A 21,257-nucleotide genomic window follows, 5' to 3' on the forward strand; every position below is an offset into this window, starting at 1 on the left:
TTTACTTCAACATGGCGTCCTCAATTGCTGTCTCACTCTCTAACTTGTTCCGGGGGTGTGGCCTCGTGCTTCGTGCTCCGAGATACGTTCCATGCGAGCAGCACGCTCGCTCTTCTGCCTGAGTAAATTAAAATTTTCTGTAGTTTATTATTAAATGAAGCGCACTTTTGTATCTGTATGTGGGGCGCCCGTCTGAATGCTGGTGTGTGACGGCAGCAGCAGGAGGAGCGTTTTTATACAGATAAACATAAATATAACCGTTGGCCGTCGGAGCGCTAACAATTCTCCCAGTCCTCTACCCATTCTAGGACCTAGGCAAGCAGATATAAATTTAATTAGCGCATTAATTAAGTTCAGCGCTAAAGGAGTGCAAGAATTTAAGAGGAAATATTCAATAGCGATTTACTTATGAATTTTAATTTGTTGGTGACACTCTGAGGTCGTGGTTTTACTTAGCCTTAAATTGGGTATTTCCAATATTTAACAACTTTTACTTAATAATTCGGATATGTAATCTTTTATAATATTTTTAATGTCCCCAACTTGTTAACTAGACAACATTTTATAGGTTTTATTTTAGAAATGCAAATTGTTAACCATTAAAAAGGCATTTCTGTCCTTTTATCCCTTTTTCCCCATTTTACATGCCTTTAATTCATTTGGAGCAAGCGCCATTTTTAATTATTTAAATGAATAACCCAACACAAAAGCAAGCTCGTCGTTCCTCGGGCGCTCGTCTCAATATTTATAGCTTTTTAAACAAATAAACAGAATTCGCAGTCGACAAAAAGGCCACCCACAATCCCGGTCAGATTCAGAGCCCGAACCAAAACCAGAGCCATGAAAAAATGCACTCACAGCTCTCTCTCTCTCTCTCCTACACACGAACACGCAAGAAATGCGACAGAAAGAGAGAGGCAATCAGTACCGTACCAGGATCAGGTTCAGTCTCAGTCTCGCTTCGGTCTCAGGCTCCAATCCGAATCCGAAATAGTTGATTTTAATGATGTACATAATAAAATTCCTATTCGTTTTGTGCCATTGAAAATGCTAAAGAGAGAGCCAGGGAGAGAGAGCGGTTCGTTCCCCTGATTTACGAAGTGCCGTCTCTTTTGCTCCGACGCGTCTTGATGCTGTGAATGGAATTCGAGGGTTGGTGGCACGAATCGAAACTGGCTAAAAGTGACACTGAGATTGTGCGGCGGCCAAGTGAACTGGGACCATCGAGTCATTCCGATTTCTTAAGCCTAGACAAGCGGTCACGCGCGCGTCCGCACTCCAAACCAACCAAACAAAAAGTCCGATTACGCCAAAACTAGTTTATGGTAGAGTGATGCATACGAGAATGTCGGTAAAAATATAAACCAACGTAACGCGAAAGAACAATTGATTTACTTTGAAGTGTGCGTGCAACACATTTGGATGCTTACAGTTTTAAAAACTAAAATTCGATCGTAAATAATATGAAAACAAAACGTTTTTGACAGTTTAAGAACAAAGGCAGAAAATTGTCAAAGCTGTGTGCACAAATCTTAACGAAAAATCAATTAATTAAAGATTATTTTATATAAAACAGTTCGAATTCCAACTAAAGTTGGATAAATAAATTAACGTTTAAAAAAAATACAAAACAGTGTTCCACCATCAAATCCATATTTAAAATATCAAGATATAGAGAAGAATATAGAGAATCAAAATACATAAATTACGATTTCTAAAATCCCCCTTATCAAAGCCCAAAGAACCTTGTGTCGAAGGTCGACATTCCGCCGGCCAAGGAGTTCCGCAGCCTTACATTCTCAAAACTAATTCGAGTGAACCGCGTTACTTCGTCTATCCCAAGCTGGGTAGTCCATTCCTTAACACAACGCCTGCGGGAGGCAGCACCAATCCCTCGCCCATACCCACTCTTACGTCGGTTCCAGTGGTAGCCACAGTGGCGGCTAAACAATTGGCCCAGACCTTCCAGCTTTCCGCTAATTCAGCCTTCAATCTTGCTCTACCGCCGAGCTTTTACCGCCTACCAGGCAGCCCCAGTAGTAGCAGCAACCACACCGAGCCACAGGCTGTCACGCACACGGACTGCTCGGGCCTGGACTACGGACACGAGCCGGAGATGGATCTGATCAACCCGTACATGCGACACCACCATGCCATGGCCGCAGCGGACTACCAGCAGCAATTAGCGGACTACCACAGTGCAGCAGCTGCGGCGGCGGTCTACGCGAACAACAACAACAACAGCAATAGCAACAACCATAACAGCAGTCCTCTGATGCTACTGAAAGCTGCGGCCCATGGTGGAGGCTTGAAGTCCTCTTCCGCTGAAGATTCCCCATCGACAACGCCGCCGCCCGCCTCATCACGCCTTCATTCAGAGTCGTCGCCCTCGCCACGTTACGAGCACAATTCTAGTCCAGGCGTGGACAGCGCCAAGTCCTTCGCACTGAGCGGTGGCGAGGAGCAGTGCCAGAACAGCGAGTCCGCCAGTCCACCGCCGCCACTCGACTACAGCCCCGAGAACCTGACCAGTCGCGGCAAGCTGTACCACCACCACTCGGCCAATCCGCTGGCCCTGCACAACCACAACCATACACATAGTGGGCATCTCAACAACAACCACAGTGGACACTTCAACAACAACAACAATAACAGCATGAGCATGGAGCACAAGCTGCCACTCAGCTTTCTGGGGCCTCCGCTAGCTGCCCTCCACTCGATGACCACGGAAATGAAGACGTCCCAAGGGGGATCCGGAGTGGGAGCCAGCAGCGGTCCCTCCTCCGCTGGCAACGGACTCTCCTATGGCCACAGTCCAAACGCCCATCTAATCAGCGATCGCGGATCGGGATGCAGTTCTTCATCGTCCTCCACCACGGCAACCACCACGAACAGCCAGGGAGCCCCCAATCCACATGGCATCGATACAATTCTGTCAAAACCACCGCCGGTGACATCGGCGGGTCTAAGTGCTTTAACAGGAGGTGAGTGTTATACGGCTCAGTGTATGTTCAATGAGACGGATATACTATGCATGCTAAAACAAATTCATTTTTAAAATATGAAATAGATACAGGCCTTGAAGGTATCCAAACGGATAGAATTTAAAGAAATCGATTGTGAAACACTTAAAAAAAGCTTCGGATTGTAAAATGTGGACTATGTCAGTCAAAAACCTATCGTGGATTCTTTGTATTTCTGAAGAGATTGAAACCAATTAACATTTGATTTAACACCATAGAAAGGGTTCATATTTAATAAAATTAAAATTAAACTTACCACTTCTAAAACACAATCACATATGCACACCAAGATCACCGCAGTACTAATTTGCATTACCTAAATCATTGAGAAATCTTGAAACATATATTACAAGCCATAACCAGAATGTCTCAATAGATATTATGCATGCTCCACTACCACAAACAAAAGACTAAACTATACATTTTAAATGCTGAAAAAAAAGAGTTTCGCAAGCAAACAAACCAATGAGAAAGAGCTCTCAAAATTTGTATTGCGAATCCGGTTTGGCATGATTCCATGTGATTCAATAAAACGAAGCCTGGGGCCGCCAGTCATTACACCTCTCTCCCGTACCATCATGTGCAATAAGGCAATTTTAGATATTGAGCACAGCAATTTCTATGAAATCCGAAATGATCATTATATCCAATTGCGAAATTTCCACACAACGTAATGAGATATGCGTTTTAACTTAAATGTTGCAGCAATTAGTTGTCAAATTGTTCGTAATTAAATCAAAATGACACATGAAAAACGTGGGCAACAGAGGCGAATGGGGTGGACTGTTAGTGGATACTCATGAGTGTGACGTTGTCGTTTCCATAAAATAATTTTTGATTTTTCCCTCTCTCTTCTATATATTTCTCTCTCTGTTCCAACAGTTAAATGGAGACAAATTGTAAGTTGTGACAGCGGAGGGCATGAGACAGGGTGCTGACAATTTGCCATGGCATTTTTAATATATTTGAACGAGGGCGTTTATGTGATTAGGTCCGTTCGGTTTTTTGGCCAGCGAACAAAATGATTCTCATTCTTTAGATGACAAAATATTTAATGGCTTTTAATTAATCTGAACAAGTTTCTTATTGAAATGGCGAATGAATGATGCATGAGTGGGCAGAAAATTTGAACGAGTCGAGCAGAAATCTGATCAACTGGAAATAATCTTTTCAGCGAATTAGTTAATGGGGGAGGTATTTGCCAGTTATTTAATAACTGATGATGTGTGACGAAATCTTAAACAGCTCTCATTAAAAATCTTTGTCAATAAATAAACATATAATAATGCCCCAAATGATTAGCCACATGAATTAAAGGACAGCTTAATCTCTCATTGATAATGACGATAAGAAAAGTTGCGAAGTTGAAAAGTTTATGTGCGGAAATGTATATTTGCATCATAAAAAATGTTAATCGAAATTTGGAAATTTAATATTTACATCGATTTTAGAATAGAGTTCAAGCTGGAAAATAAAATAAATCATTAATTTGATTTGAACTTAAAATCATCAACGACTGTTTTATATTTTTTCACATCCTATACAGCTGGGATTCCCCGCTTCTCCATTGCGGCCGCTGCAGCGGGCATGGCCCAGTATCTATCGCAGAGTCAGGGAGCGCCGCTGAAGACCCATGCCGGCCACATTGTGGACCGTACTCACCTGTACTGGCCGGGACTGCAGGGACTGGTAGCCAATCCCATAGCGTGGCGAGAGCGTCTATCCAATACGAGTGAGTACCAAAGAAAGCCTCAGTAACCAAACACTAATTTGCAAAAATCAAATGAGTCGATCGATCAATAATCAGGCCAGACTGAATGGTGCGCGTAATTTGGATACGATTGTGAGCGGACTGTCAACGGGCACACCCCGTAGCGGGTTCCGACTTCCTGTTAGGAGGGGAAACCGTTAACAAAGCAGAGCGAATGGCCCCCTAATGATCGTGGTGATCAGGCAAGAGGCTCTCAAGTGATTACCAATATGATTTACAGTGGGGGCAAGACGAGACCGATCTTACACTTGCAGTTCCGCTCCATCTACCATTGTCCAGCTCATTAATTTGTGTTGAGAAATCACTTTAACACGATCGGAGAGTTCAGAGAGCTCTCGCGATGACTCCACACAAAATTCGATAATGATGATGATGATGGGTAGAGATGGGGTGTTAAACTCGAACATATGAAATATTAATTTACTGAATCGCTTTCGATCTGGGCTGTGGTTTTTGATTTCTGATCTGGTTACTTCATTATTATATTTATTTATAGGAGCCATCTCTCTCTCGCTTCCTCTCTTTTTCTGAGACCCTAAGCTCATTAAGTAATGTGGCACCATTTCGAGACTCCTTTTCCTTTTCCCAATTGTTTGTTTGTTTAAAGTCTCCCGCATCAGCATCAGCATTTGCCTCGCATTGGCAATTGATTTGATTTAGTGCTATGGGCTACTGCTGCTGCTGTTTGGCTTTTAATAGCGTCCATGATTGGGCACAAATGTGTTGGACCATGTCGGAAATCGTTCACAATTTTCTTACATTGAAGAGATCGCAACTGGTAGAGGTATGGTGTGCTGTGCCTATGTTTGTCTTGTGTTTGACTTGATTTCTCAAGTGTTTCGTGTGGTTCGGTGTCGGAGAATGTTTAAGCTTTTGGTAGCTTTGTGGCCAACAGTAAGATAATATTGATTTAATTGATTTGCTAAACAGAGCTGGAGTTGGATACAGACTAAGTTGAGTTGATACTGACAGGATAGTTAGTCAGTGTGATGAAAGCAAATTAGGGAAAGAGCAAGTGGAAGAAAATAAAATAGGGGCCTAGCTAAGCCAGAGACTACATTTTTAAATCTATATACATATAAGTATGTATATACACACAACTTTTATACCCGGCACCCAGTACTACATCTGTACCTTAGCGGTTATTTGTCAAATTTTACATTTTTTCCTCATCTGTCGTCTACATCTACAACACTTCTCACGCCAACACGCTCCGTTAGCTCGCCCCCCTTCCCTAGACCCACACACTGACAACTCACGGCAGAGGCAGAGGGCGCTGCACACAAAAACAAAACAAAATATAAGCTGTGGGGCGGGGTGGGTTAAAAATCGGCAGAGGCAGAGGGACGGCAGAGGCAGAGTGTAAATGAGAGAATGTGCAAAAACAAATATTACGGGACGGGGTGGGTTTAGCCACTGGAAATTAATTTATTCATTGTGGCTATAAAAATGATCCAATCGGATCCCTACGGAATGACATTTTTATTTTTCTTTTATCTTCAAAATTGTAGATTTGGTAGGTTTTCGCTCTTTTGCGGGGGCGGAAGGGGGCGTGGCTCATTTTTGAAATACACTTGTAAAAGTGTGAGCATACAGCAGTCTGGATGCAAAATTTGGTGGCTCTAGCTCTTAAAGTCTCTGAGTACTAGGCGCTCAACAAGACGGACGGACAGACGGACAGACAGACATGGCTCTATTGACTCGGCTAATGATACTGATCAAGAATATATATACTTTATGGGGTCGGAAACGCTTCCTTCTGTGCGTTACATACAACCGGTATTCCCACAAATACAATATTCCCTATTTACTCTTCGAGTACCGGGTATAAAAAGTGGGAAATCACACCTGTGGAAATATCTCTTCCGTGCAATAGCTGTTGAAGAAGCAATTGTCATCCAATAGCCTACGCTATCTATTTACCTACTATAGTAGATAGTGATACTTATAAGAGATATTATTAATCAATTGAGTTATTATATGCCTGCTCTTAAACGATCAAACCTTGGATGACGGGGAGGAACATGGAGGAACGTGAAGTAAATGAATGGAGACGTGCCCATACTGCACAGGTTCGCGCAGCTCAAAATTATATATATGTATGTACATCAGAATCTCACAAGTTAGATCCACTTGTTTCCTGCAGTGATTTCACTCATAAAAAACCATTTTTAATGTTGTTCAAATTTTTAACTATATGTTTAAATTTTAAATATACCTTCAGTCATCAACTGACATATGAACAAGAATATCCAGCGTTTTTACACAACGAAAAACTCAGAGACTCCCAAATTTATTTTTGTTGCAACCGAAATGGCAATCTTCCAGAAATTCGAACCGGTGCACTATGGGTAAAAAACCCGAATTTTTGGCATTTATGTCATTTGCTTTGGTTTAAATATTTGAATGCGTCTTAATTATTCTGATTCCTGAATATCAAGATAGAATAAAACTAGTTTTAGAAGATTTTTACGGAGTACCATACATACATACCATACCATATTTGGCGCGCTTTCAAAGTCTGCTGATTTTGAGATGCTTTGACTTGTGAAAAAGTGCAGGAAACATTGAGCAACTTGCAGCTTTAATTGAAGCTCAATTTCAAAGTTAAAATAAAAGTAAAAATATGGAAATAATAGGCTGAGATATTTCAATTCATTGCTAATACGTGTTTTTTATAGCTGTGTGTAGTTTTTTAATTGTCCAATGTTTTGTTCGTGTTTATTTTTGGCTTGGTACTAACAATTGCAAGTGTGTTCTGTGGAATATTACCTTTGCACAGCACACCACTGCACAGAGGTTCAAGTTACATGTTATTAGCCAATTATTATAAAATCATGTGGAGTTAATGCATTTTGCCCGTTTTTGCCCCTTTTTGGAAAATTTTAAATTCTAGGTCTGGACCAAAACCAATCGTGAGGCAGACTCAATAAAAAGTTGTAATTTAAAAAGTATTGACTAAAACTAACTAAAGATTAAACTATTACAAATTACTTTTAACCAAACAATCATTTAATCAGTCACTCAAATATATTTTTCTAAAATGTTTTAAAGCATCTATTATCATAATTAATCTTTAGAACAATTTTTTTTTATAATAAATACGGCGGAAAAGGGATCCAGTTCGAATGAGGGCGGGAGGTGGGCGGTGTAAAAATTACTAAATTTTTTTTCAGAAATTCGGCTTTAGTCTAACGGACATTCATGCCAATTTGTAGAGCTCTAGCTCAATTTTTTGGATTAATGCCAAAAAAACGGGCATTTTACCCATAGTGCGGTAGTTTTAATGCAGCCGTCAATACATTCTGCTGTGTATTGTATATTTTTATACCCGGTACTAGAAGAGAAAATAATTCTTTATGTGGTCGGAGGACTGTGCGTTTAGCCCAGAAGGAAAAGTTTCCGAACCAATAAAATATTTATATTCTTGATCAGCATGAAGAGCCGAATCGATATAGCCATGTCGCCTGTCCGTCTGTCAGTCCGTCTACAGTTACAGAAGCCAAATTTGGCATCCAGTCTGCTGTGATACCAAACTGATATAAGTATATTTCTAAATCTCGTCGAAAATTTGTGATAGTCTTTCCACTGTTTTGAAGATACGAGAAAACCAAAAGTGCAGTTCCGTAAAGAATACCATATCTACAGCAAGTATAAATTCATTTGATTCATTCATTTATTGGCTACCTCCACTCCCTGCAGCAACCGATTACCAGTTGCTCATTCTATGCCTGTCTCATTCTAACTGATGTAGATGAGAGATATAGAAAACATATGTAAAATGTAAACAGTAATATTGGTATGTATGTACATAAGTATGCATGTATGTATTACATAAATGCATATACATATGTATGTAACTATCTGAGTACCTTATATAAAAAATAAGTCGCTTTCAAAGGCGACTCACAACGTTTCTCATCGTTTTTATTATAAATCTGGAGTTTGTCTGAAGTTTATCTGATAACAAAAGACAACGTTCGCTGAGTTCGCTAGATTTACATATGTATATGTACATATTCAATATTCCCCCTAAGTTCTAACGATTTTAACTTTGAATTGTATAATTTCAATATATTTATTTGATTGTCCACTCAGTGGCTCCCGTACATTTGGTGACCCAAATGATTAATCACAAGTACATTCCTGGCGATAACTAACCTCCCTATAGAATGCTGGCACCAACTGAACTGATAAACCAATAGAACCAAACGCAATACAAGACCACTATCAACAGTTATGCCAACAAACATAATCCTTTCAAATGTAATAAAATAAAAAGCAACAACAACATCAAAATCGCAATGAGCTTGCAAAAACGTAAAGCCCATAAATTGCCATTAATAAATTGCCAAGCAAATATTAATAATAATAATCGTATGACAGCATGGTCGGGTGGGGTCGAATCGAAGCAAATGAAATATTCCAGGCATAATCAAAGAGTAAATAATGCCAGTTAGAAAATATTCGCAATCCGAATAAGCTAACCAAATGCAATTTCATTATTAATAACAAATAGACTAGTCGGAAAACAGCATGCAGAAAAAACCAGAGCTCTCTTTTGAGCGCACACGAAACTAAGGCCATAATGCCGTTGCCATTCCCGTGCGTGTGAGAGTGAGTGTCGAGTGCGCACACGCCCACAATGGCAGTACTGGGGATGTGGCTGTCTTTCAGTCTTGTTAACATGACAGCCTACAAGCACATAGACACGCACAAACACACATTTATTTTAAGCCTGCCCCCATTTTAGGATAAAACAAAAAATAAAACACACCAACCCTAGACCTGCTGACGCTGCGTCTTCTTCGCCTGCGTCTAGATAATAATGTGGCAACATATTCTCACAGCGTCTGGGTCTTTCCTTATCTCCCTATATACATTATTCAACTCGTATACAGAGTACATACATACATATACATACAAATATGCATGTATTTTAGAGCAACAGCATAGCGAATCCATTCCGCTTTAACATTGTTTTCGGTCTAAAAAGTTTGGTTTTTCTTGTTTTGCCGTCTGGGCCAGCAGCTGTCGCATCTCTTTTACCATAAATATGTATGTTTATATTCGAGTAAAAATAAATAAATATATTCGAAAGTCAATTGAATATATTCATGTAAATAGCAGAAATATGAGAATGTTCTTGAAATTATGTGGAAACAATGACCAGAGAAACTGACGATTGAAACATGTTTTTCAAATTCGCTTTTATGGCTTGTTATTGTGGGTTGTGTGATTCCGAAATGTCTATACCATATTTATTTTTCTGTTCTCACCAATATACATATACACGAGAAGGGACGTGTGAGACGCTTCTTACGCGTCAGAACCCGGCACTCAGTACTACATCTGCACCATTTTTTCTTCATCTGTCATATACATCTACAACACAGTACCCACACCAACACGCTCCTTTACCTCGCCCCCCTTCCCTAGACCCACACACTGCAGACTAATTTTTGAAATACACTGGTTTCAGTGTGAGCATACAGCAGTCTAGAGCCAAAATTTGGTGGCTCTAGCTCTTATAGTCTCTGAGAACTAGCCGACACACAAGACGGACAGACGGACAGACAGACATGGCTCTATCGACTCGGCTATTGATGCTGATCAAGAATATGTATACTTTATGGGGTCGGAAACGTTTCCTTCTGTGCGGTACGTACAACCGTTATTCACACAAACACAATATACCCTATATACATATATATATATAAAGACGCGAATTGATTAGAGGCTAGGTAGAGGCCTTACGGAGTTGATAAGTTGGTAAGGAATGTTGTTTAAGATTAAGACTGCACCATCTAGTGGCCCATGCGACACCAAGCCAAAGCATGCTACGCGCGGAACCCAGCAGAACGCAGCCCTCCTCCCGCCCAACCGACCGAGAGGCGCTGCCGCATGACGCGCGGTCGCGAGCATGCAGGAAAGATAGATGTTAGGCTAATATACGAGGAAAATTAGAACTAAACGCAACTAAACTAGAGCAAGTATAGCAAAGCAAGCAAAATTATCAAAGTCGGAAACAAGACAAAGTTAAAATGAAACTAACTACTGGAGAGGTAGTCTAGTATAAGATATTTAAGAAGAGGAAGGGAGTTAGTCTAGGATATAATGTGATAGAGGGAATTATAATCCGAGCATAAGACCCAAAAGGGTTCATGCAAGGCATAATTCGATCTGCACAGTGGAAGGAACATGATTTCAGATGGTTTAAATATTTGGATTGAACACATATTGCTATTTTCTTCAAGAAAATTGTCAAACCAATGATTATTTGCATTAATTAAGTAACTATGCATAAATGTAGTGCCATGAAATCCAATTAGTTTAAATCAAATATTTCTGTATGAAACCAAGTCTTTTTGCATTAAATGTATTTTTAGTCGACCCAAACTAGTTTCCAACGTTTGCTCACATATGTATATGCACACACATATGTACATATGCAAATATTAACTTGTGAAAATACATTGGAATGTATGTATGTATATATGTATTTACATACATATGCTGCACATACATACATATATGCACGTGCTTTAAAAAAGTGAAACCATACAAAAATAAAATAATGCGAGACAACCACATTCTGCTAATGAAATAATTAACTTTAACATAAAAAGCAAATACAGAGAGCCGGCAACAAAAACCGCATACAGCGTTTGACAAAATTCATTAAGCTTAATGAAGACAGCGAGAGAGACAGCACGAGCCTGCCTATCTGTTGCGTTTAATTAAAATTCAAGTGGCATTTTGTGTGTCAGGCACTCTGGCATTCCCGTTCCCAGCATCCCTCGTCCATAATCCAAGCGAAACTTGTGCTTTAAGCATATAATCGGGCATAAAACAGGCCATAAAACAATGCACAGAAAGAGATGGCAACAGTGGCACTTAATAAGACAGAAGACCCCCCAACCAACCAACCAACAAACCAACCAACCAACCAACCAACCTACCATCCTACCTGAGTGTGTATAAAAAGATTCAGATAAGTCGCAGGTGAGTCGAGTCGAGCAGGCTTGTGGCAGGAGGGGTTTGGCGTCCGCACAATCAGATTGTGATGAAAATTGTACAAGATTGGGCTGAGAAGGCATTGGTTGGAAGGCTTTTGTGTTGGTGCTCAGTTGAACTTTTATTTCAGATTCTTATTTTGGTTGGAAAAAGTATCAAACTTGAGGTTTTAGTCATTTGAAAAAGAAACACAACTTTAATATTAACTTCCAGTCACACATAAAAGTGTATTTTCATACATACATACATACATACGTACATATGTACATACATTCATGCAAATGTGCATCCTCTCAAAAATCCATGCAGCTGCTGTTATCGCCTGTCTATCAACATTTGGTTTTAACAACTGTCTCGCGGAAGGCCAGACACACTCCTCTCACTTCCGCCCCATCACACCCGATAATAAATGACTTTTTAATATTTTCAATAACGGAAACATTTACACAAAACAGCACACGCCCACCAGCCTCTGCCGTTCTCCTAAAACAGAGGTGGAGAAAATGTCCAAAAATATTAACGCCATAAAAAATTATTGGGAGTGAAAGGAAATGAAACAAAAAACGGCAAAAAGTGGAAGTGGAAGGATAAAAACGAGGATTTAGCTGGAGGCAGAAAAAGTGCAAATGCAGCGTTGCCAACAGGGTGACTTATGCGATTATAGCCAACTGCCGCTGACTCTGTGGAAGAGGTTGCAGAGGTCGGCAAGGGGGACGGAGGGGAGAGAAGATCTCCCCTCTGCCAGATCCATTTCATTGGAATGCGTTTGAGGGCCGTGACATGAGCAAATAAACGCTTCATATTTGTAGGTTATTTATGAGGGTCCTTTGCAGGACGCAGCTGCCAACCGCCAAGCTACCCGAGAGCAGAGCACGAGACAGAGAGAGTGAGAGGCAGAGACAGCTATAGAGACCATAGAGAATACAAAAAAGTTATCACTGCCACAATTTTTCTTGCCGGTATTATTCTTGTTACATTGTCGACCTCCCCAATCCCGGGATGGTACTCTCCATGTTCCCCTTTTATTGACAAGTCCTGTTAAGCTCCAGAATTGTCTGTGAAACCAACAAAAACCTTATAAATTGAACGCTAAAAATTTGCAAGGGATTTTTCTTTCAATATTTCGAACATTTCAATCAAATGGGAGCATTCCAGATGGGTTGGAAATACAGTTGGCCTTGTGGCCAGTGATGAAAGTGTTAAGTGTGTTAAATACGCCATACAGGAGAAGATGAGATACGAGTATAGCCTGCAGAAAGATCTAGACTACATAGGAATGATGGAAATAAGCAGGAGGAACACACACAGTTGTGATTAAACTAACATTTACATTGTAAGGAAATGCAGTTCCCTTTTACCCCATTCTAATCATAATTCCTAACTCATTTTCTCCCCACTTCCTTCCTAAAGACCTTAAGTACTTATTTTAATTGCAATCCTTTTTTTCCTCCATGACGTAACCAACAAAAATGTATCCTTATCTGTATGAAAGCTGTTGGAAATAACCATTTAAATTAATAATTTTGCACAAATGCCACCAAAGTATCATAAAGGGACTGAAAGTTTCCACCCAAACCGTGCACAGGAGGCCACAACCTAAAAAAGGAGTTCCATGCATGTCGCCAGCCCAGGAACCACCCCGTCCATCCCCTTGAGGGTAACGGCTGTCTGTGGCTTTACCTTTTCCCAAACTCATTTCGCTTTTTCTTTCTCCTCCGGCTCTTTCTGGTGCATATTTAGTTAAATCATTTCACATAATTAGGGATCATTTAATAATGGGGTGACATTAATTGAAAAGACACACACACACACACACAGACACCCTGGCAGCCCTGCCATAGGCTCACACCCACCACAACTTCCTCACACTCCAATCACTTTCCCATTCCCTTGGCTTCCGTTTCATTTTATGACCACCCACCGACCATGTCCACTTGACTGACTTAACGAGCCAACAGAGAACGTTCATACCTTCCACGTTCTTCCCCCAGTTTCATCTTCGAAAGGGGCGTGACTGCTAGGATGGGCGTTTTGTTTTTGGAGCGACCACTTGGTCTGCTTTTATTGGCCTCTCGACGTTGACGCCGTCGTCGTCGCTTTGGCTAATTGATTTTAATGAAGGCTCCGAGAGCCCTACCCTCCATCAACCATCACAGAAAAAAGTTTCGGTCCCCATGCTGGACTGACTTATAAATTGCTGCGGTCAATTTCGGGTTGTAATTGTGCAAACGTGTGCATAGGGATTTTCTTATGTTCTTTTACATTTCGAATATATCTTTTGTGCCCATATTGTAAATAGTGAGCAATTATTATTTGGTTATTCTGGGACAGGACATAAATATAAAATACAATAATTATTTTGAGTAATTGTACGCAAGTATTATTTTAAATTAGAGACAAATATCATTACAAGTTAGTACAGTTTCATAGTAAATTATATTTTTTTGGTGGGAATATCTGCTCAAAACAATGCTTGCTAGCTATTTTTCTCGAGTAGACCACACCACCCGAGCTCCTTTCTTAAAATCCTTACTGTCAAATTACCAGCTGTCGCTGTTGTAAACAATTAATAAATGTCAAAAAACTTTTCTGCCACAACCTCGATATCCTTTACCTTCCACCCGAACTTTGTCCTCTCGCCCATATTTTGTGGCAACTTTATTTTATAATGCATAATTAACATTTCAGGGACAATAAAGGGAAAGCTTGTAAGCAAGATACTCAAATGTTTGAGTTTCTAAGATCTGAAAAGTTTCTTGAGAGCTGCCGTAATATTCAGTTTGAAAGTAATAATTGCTTTCTTGTTAGAAAACGGATAGAGTGGAAAATAAATAACTCAGAAACAAATTCGAACTCTCTTATTTCCAGTGTCCGCCAATCTATCGCAGTCGCATCAGCACCATCAATCGAATGACAAGGATGGAAAGAAGAAACACACCCGCCCAACATTCAGTGGTCAGCAGATCTTTGCCCTGGAAAAAACATTCGAGCAAACGAAATATCTGGCTGGGCCAGAGCGTGCCAAGCTCGCGTATGCCTTAGGAATGTCCGAATCGCAGGTTAAGGTAAGCACAACCGACGCTCAAAGCTCAAACTCCCTGACACGAACTGGGACCGAAACAGAAACCCTTGCTGTATGCAAATTAAAAACCCATAAAAATGGCGGACCAAATTAAGACCAAAAAAGGTAGAAAGAAGTGAAGACAAACTCACATTAATCGCCCTGTTTTCTCTGACAAATTTGCATTTTTATTGAAAGCTAACTCTCGTGGATTTTTTGGCCTTGAGCCAAACACACACAAAATGGCGCCCAGACCCTGTCATCTGTTCCCCAAGGACTTAGTGCATCACTCCATAATACACCATTTTAAAGTTCCTTTTTTCCCCCAACATCCAAAAAAGGGGAAGAAATTGTTATCAACAAATAAATCCCTTTGTGTCGTCAAATTTGTTGTCATCAACTTTTGCTGTAATCCGCACCCTTCGAAACGCACGTGTCATTGTCTATGGTCCGTGGTTTTGCCACCAGGGGCGCGTCTGTATCTACATTTTGGGTCTCCCCTCTTTAGGATTGTAATTCTGAATTAGTTGTAAGCCAGCGAAGGTTAATTGGTTTGCGGTGGCGCTTAAATCGGTGAGCGGGAGCCAACGAGTTGGTGTTGGACGAGGAGGAACATTTCAAAGTCTTGTTATGGTTGCATTCAATTAATGAAGGAGTGTTTGATAAGTCCCTCGGAGAGAATTGCTAAAATATTTAGATGAAAGTATTTATGAAATTATTTGGAATATCAATAAAAAAAATAAAAAAAACACATAACTAAGGAAGGAATCTCTTGCATTGTAGTCTTATCAGATTTCCTCATTAGAATGACATGATTGCCTCATCTGTGCGACAGTTGCAACATCCCCTTCTCGCACCACGCTTACACACAACAGTGCCAAAATCAGTTGAGAGTGGAAAACAAATCACGTTTATGATGAGGGAAAATGATTAATTGCCAAAGAATGAGGCACAGGACAAAAACATAGTGGAAGAAAGAGTGGGAAAAGAGGAAGCGAGATAGAGATGGATAGATGAACATTCAGGATTGATGGCTTGAGCTGCAGCTAAATATGCGTCATTTTGTGCTAAGACTAAACAGATATCAGACAGAGAAGGATATGGAATGTGGGAAAGTGAGAAAGAGAACGGACTGATGACGAGTACAAATGGACAGAGAGATGAATCGAAACTGCAGGATTGGGTTGAATCTGACCCCCATCTGCTCTGGACGCGGTCCTCAGTCTCTGGTCTCGTCTCGTCTCGTCTCTCTGATAGACATGCCAAATGACTGCATGACTTTTGGGTGAGTGTAAATTAAATTCTGGGATGGAACAGAGTACAGATGAGACAGAGAGGGTCAGGCCAACGACGAGGCTGCCAGCTTCATACATATTCAATTAGTATGCGTGCATGTGTGCCTCTGAGGGAGCTTGTGTACCGTGTGACAGAGGCAGATGAAAAACAGCCATGACGATGATAGTATGCAAATTGACAAACAAAAAGGCAGAACAGGACAACAGACAACAGCCGCCTACAGGCAGGACCGCAGCCAAATTATGACAGACACACTCACGAACCGGACCCCAAATGCAAAACAGGCAGGATGCCGTGCATTTGCATCTGTGTATGTGTTTAGGCTCTTGGCCAAATGATCTTGACAAGAATAATTGCGCTGTTATCATAATTAAAACCGTTTTTGGACACACACACACCCAGGGACTCAGAGTCCTTTGGTCCTTCGTTTTAGCAATCATTTAATGCAAATGGTCGGCATTTTGTACGCTCTGATGAGAAGGAGACACCCGCCTCGGCCCGCACTCCTCTCCCCGGTTGAGTTATAGCGTCTGTGGCCATTATTAATGACTTCCATGTGTGGGAAGAGATTCCAGATTCCCTGGCATAGTTAGCTCCATTCCCTGCAATAAAATTATTGCATGTTTTGTTGTTATAGCTTTTTCGTGATTTTTACCCAGACCCCTCCGTTGTCGTTTTGCATAAATGTAATGGCATTATGGATCCTCTGATTGTATAGTCCATGTATGTAAACACTCTGGTTTGGATTGTTTTTGCCAATGTTCGGTGGATAATTTGAATGGGGACAGGGACGAAGCTGAAGCTGAAGCTGGAGTGTTCTGTTTTGCTTGCAATTGCTAAAACCTTAGGATAAATTTCGGTAATTAATTAAATGAGCTTGGGGCTCGTATTCTAGAATTGAATCATCATCTAATTGGATAAACCCTTTTGGGTGGGGTTGTGAGATTCGTTGTAAATATACTAATCTGAGCTTGTAAGGAATTCCGTTTGGTAAATTACTGGAAGGTGCTGCATTGAGGAAGCTTTAAATCAAATATGCTTCTCCAAAGAACTCAGCTTGTGTGGTGGGAGGGGTTTCCAAAATTAGTCTACTAATTCGATTATTTCGCAATGTATTTTAATCTGTTTAGAATATTTACGGAGACGCAGACGCCTTTTAACATTTTCAAGAAATTATCAATTTTTGACTATCATAATATATCTTTGGCAAAGTGCTATTTATAATGGATGGAAAGAAGATTTTATTATTGTTAAAATGTCTTTTTATGAGCTGTCGGTGGTGAAGAGACAAGGCGCAGAACGCATAATTAGCATCAGAATAATGAAAGCTTTGGACCAAATCCAATTCCAGGTGACAGTGAGAAGTGACAGTTTGGCAACGACAAAGGGCGATATCTGACGAAACCCGACGGTTCAGCCAGCTGACATAAAACCTTATGACAGAAGTAAAATGAAATAATGTCTAATTGATTTTTTTTTTTTTTGATGAGAAGGAATGCCATTGTGTCTGGCTAATGGATATGATTGTGTGTTAATGAATGGGTTGGGCCAGAAATTGATATACATATTCATTTTCCTTTTCTAGCATTCTCGTATAACAGACACATACGAAGTGGACTTATAGGTTCGCCATCATTGCCCAGCAATTAGTCAAATAACCAAAAAAAAAAAAAAACCAAATGCATTTTTATGGTCTTAACCCTGGGATAGCTGCAAGTTTATGGCTACCAAATACAAAATCAAATAAATCACAAACTCACATAAATACGGTGAGAGCCCGTGCCCGAGCGCATATAAAGAGCGCGGGCGAGTGTACGCTGGTATACGAATTCGAAAATTTACGAGCCAGAACTACAAAAAAACAACAAAATTCTGGGCCCAATATGAGAAAAAAGCAAAGAGCGTGGCCACATCCACAGCCAACTTAGCAGCAGATCTGAGAGGCATAAGAGGTATGGGAGTAAAATTAGGGGTCGATGTTACCAAAAAGGCACTCGTATTGGGAATCGGAGAGAAGCCATGCTGTAAATTTTCATGACTTTTAGGTATGCCTCTACTACGACCTGTCACCCCACACCCTTCATCTTGTCTTGCACACAGGACGCGTAAACAAATAAATTTCCAATTTGGCCAAAGAGTCATATATTTCGCTTTGAGGGATCGAACATCGGGAAAGAGGTTTGTTTTTGACATCCCTTCGATTCCTACGAAATTTACATAACACTTTTTATCCTTATCTGGGGCCCACCTGACAGACAGCTGGACTGGATGGGACGGCACCTCCCGCTGTGGTGGCAAAATGGAATATGTTTTATAACATTTTCCTTTTTGTTTTGCTCTTTTCGGTGTGCTGTGCTGTGCTGTGATGTTATGCCGCAATAAATAAATCCGAATACGAATTCGAAATCGAAATCGAAGCGTAACGTGACTACGTCAAATTGATTGCCACAACATTTGATTGACTTTGACATGTTGACTGTCATAAATCCTGCTTCCCTTGACCACCATCTTTTTGCCAGTACCAGTACCTGTTCACGCGGCTCCTAAGTTATCTTCTGCTGTTCTCCGTTTGCCAGAAAAGTGTGTATAGCATTTCCTAAAATAGGAATAAATCCACACATAAATTAAAGCAGAACCAGAAATCAATTGAAATAAACTTTCATTTCGTTTATCAGCGGAAATCTAATACATATTAAGTACTTCCATACATATAGCCTGTATGCTCTTTTACTTGAAAATTCCACAAAACCCTGCAATCTGTTGTCATTTCCAACAGTCTCAACTATGCTTTAGTGGGTGCTATATGACGCATACACATTTCGTTATGATGTCTACAAAAAGGGAAAAGGGAAGGAGATGGAGATGGAGGCAGCAGGATGTTCCTGCTACTTGTCCCAAGCCCGTTTTTCCTTTTTACCCATGGCTCAGAGGCAAATCCCGTAACAACATGGACACAGATGTTACCAAAAAATAATGACCATGAAAAGCAGCCTTAATGATGCCAACTAATGTTGCTGTTGTTGGTGTTGCTTTTGTTGTTGTTGGATGTCTGTTGTTTTTTCGAGGGCCAAGACAGAAAGTTCGAGACTGACTCTGCCCCTTCCCTACTTTCTTTGGCACAATGTCAGTGTCAGTGTCGTGTTGGTGTGCCTGCTGCCTCTGTGGCATGTAACACACGAGAAATATTAATTGTATTTTTATTTCACATAATGTTACATATAATAATTACACAAATGCGCAAATTAAGTTGTAAATTATGCTGTATCTGGTTTAATTGCACCTCTGGGCTGGATGTTGTTCCTTGCCATGATTTGGCTACGGTTATGGTTGTAACAGTTATAACGGTTTGGTATAGGGGGAAATATAATTTCATTGATATTTTGTATACTGTGTTCTGGTATGAGTGTGAACAACATATCTATATGAACCGAATATCATCCAACTCTGCCTGTAAATTGGCCATTCGTATTTCCGAAAGCTGACTGAAATCTGACGTACAACCAACCTCTTACATTAAGTGCCCACTTAGAAGCTTTGTTAATGATTGTAGCTGCACGAAGCTACCAAAAATCTGCTCCATCATCAAACAAATGTAGAAATTATTCCGATTCCGAAGCAGAATACGCCTCCACCCCCACCGCCACCGCAGCGGCAGCAAAGGAGGCAAGTTACAAAACGTGCCAGGATGGGACTCGGCACTGGATGGGGGGTGGTGATTCCCTGTTTAAAACAGGCTGTGAGAGCGGTTGGGCGTCAGTGGGGGAGATGGCACAACATATGTTACCACAGGGCGAGGCAAACGAGGCTGGCAAAATGAAGCGCAACCAAAGACGTTAGTCATGGTTTTGTGCATAGTTTTTGCGGCCGCTGCTGTTGCTGATGCTGCTGCTGCTGCTGTTGTTGCTACTACTGTTGGGAAACATTTTGCCATTTGGCTGTCCAGGGCTTAATATTGTCTTAATTGAGGGTTAACCGGCGTTGATGATGCGACTTATGGGCTGTTGAGGCAGCCCTCGCAGGACTTAATGACTTTGACAATGTGACTCGCCTAATTACACATGCCGCAAGCGTTTGATTTAAACCTGGAATTTTAATAGCACTTATAAAGTTTTACTTACATATATTATTTCCCTTATTTTTTCCACTGCAGGTTTGGTTCCAGAATCGTCGCACCAAATGGCGCAAGCGGCATGCGGCGGAAATGGCCACGGCCAAAAGGAAACAGGACGATTTGGGTGGCGATAACGATGGCGACTGCAGCGAGACCATGGACAGCGACAACGAGAGCCTCGACATGGGGGAGACCCCGGCCCAGAGCAAGAGATGTCGCAGCAACAGCTCCTCCCAGCAGCAGCAGCAGCAGGATAATTATCGTCATTAAAACGAATTTACCCCCGGCAATGGAATGAAATGAAATGGAATGGAATGGAATAAACAATACTTAAAATAATTTTCAAATGCCAGCTAATTAGCTAACAACCAAGCAAAAGGCAGCCACGCAGCCACGAAAGCAGCAGCAAATAGCGAACAAATTTCAACAAAGTTTTGTCTTAATTTTAAGGTTTTGCCACTTTACCGTCTTCTGAAGACTTATGCGAACATAATTTTCTCAGTTTCTCTCACTATATCTCACTAATTTTCCCACTCTGTTTATTATGTGTGTAAATATTTATATTAATTTTATAAATAATACTGAACAAGAAACTTAATAAACTTCTCTTTTTGGTAAGAATCTAGCAAGAGAACAACTCAAAAAAGTTTAAATGAATTTATTACATATTGTATGTTTAGTTTATAATCCCTAAATTTAATGTAACCTCGTGCGTTGGAACAGACTTTAGTTTTTAAATATTAAATATATTTATGTGTGTACACATACATACTTATATACTATTAACGATTAATTATGCTAACTGAGATTGCGTGAACAATATTCATAATATTGACGATGACACTGATGATGTGGATGATGATTAACTATTCAAGTAAATTATGTGTAAAATGTATTTAAATTAAATTGTAATTTTAATTATTTCAAATTGATAAAGAATAAAACAAGAAGAAAAATTATGAAAACCATTTGGAAATT

The 21,257-nt window shown here is 40.4% G+C and overlaps 1 protein-coding gene across 2 annotated transcripts; it reads left to right on the top strand.

Annotated features, from left to right (window-relative positions):
- Nucleotides 1-1,248: 1,248 nt before the first annotated feature.
- On the top strand, nt 1,249-20,874 carry LOC117580055 (homeobox protein Nkx-6.1). 2 transcript variants are annotated; one of them, XM_034266293.1, is made up of 4 exons: nt 1,249-2,984; nt 4,570-4,755; nt 14,680-14,876; nt 20,319-20,873. In XM_034266293.1, exons 1-4 carry the CDS (start codon nt 2,117-2,119, stop codon nt 20,547-20,549), a joined length of 1,482 nt encoding a protein of 493 aa, XP_034122184.1. In that variant the 5' UTR covers nt 1,249-2,116; the 3' UTR covers nt 20,550-20,873. The 2 variants fall into 2 exon arrangements, with proteins under 2 accessions (XP_034122184.1, XP_034122185.1); XM_034266294.1 differs by lacking the exon at nt 4,570-4,755 and having other exon boundaries at nt 20,319-20,874.
- Nucleotides 20,875-21,257: the final 383 nt, after the last annotated feature.

Source organism: Drosophila guanche, unplaced genomic scaffold (genome assembly GCF_900245975.1).
Source record: "Drosophila guanche unplaced genomic scaffold, DGUA_6, whole genome shotgun sequence".
NCBI classification, from domain to species: Eukaryota; Metazoa; Arthropoda; class Insecta; order Diptera; family Drosophilidae; genus Drosophila; species Drosophila guanche.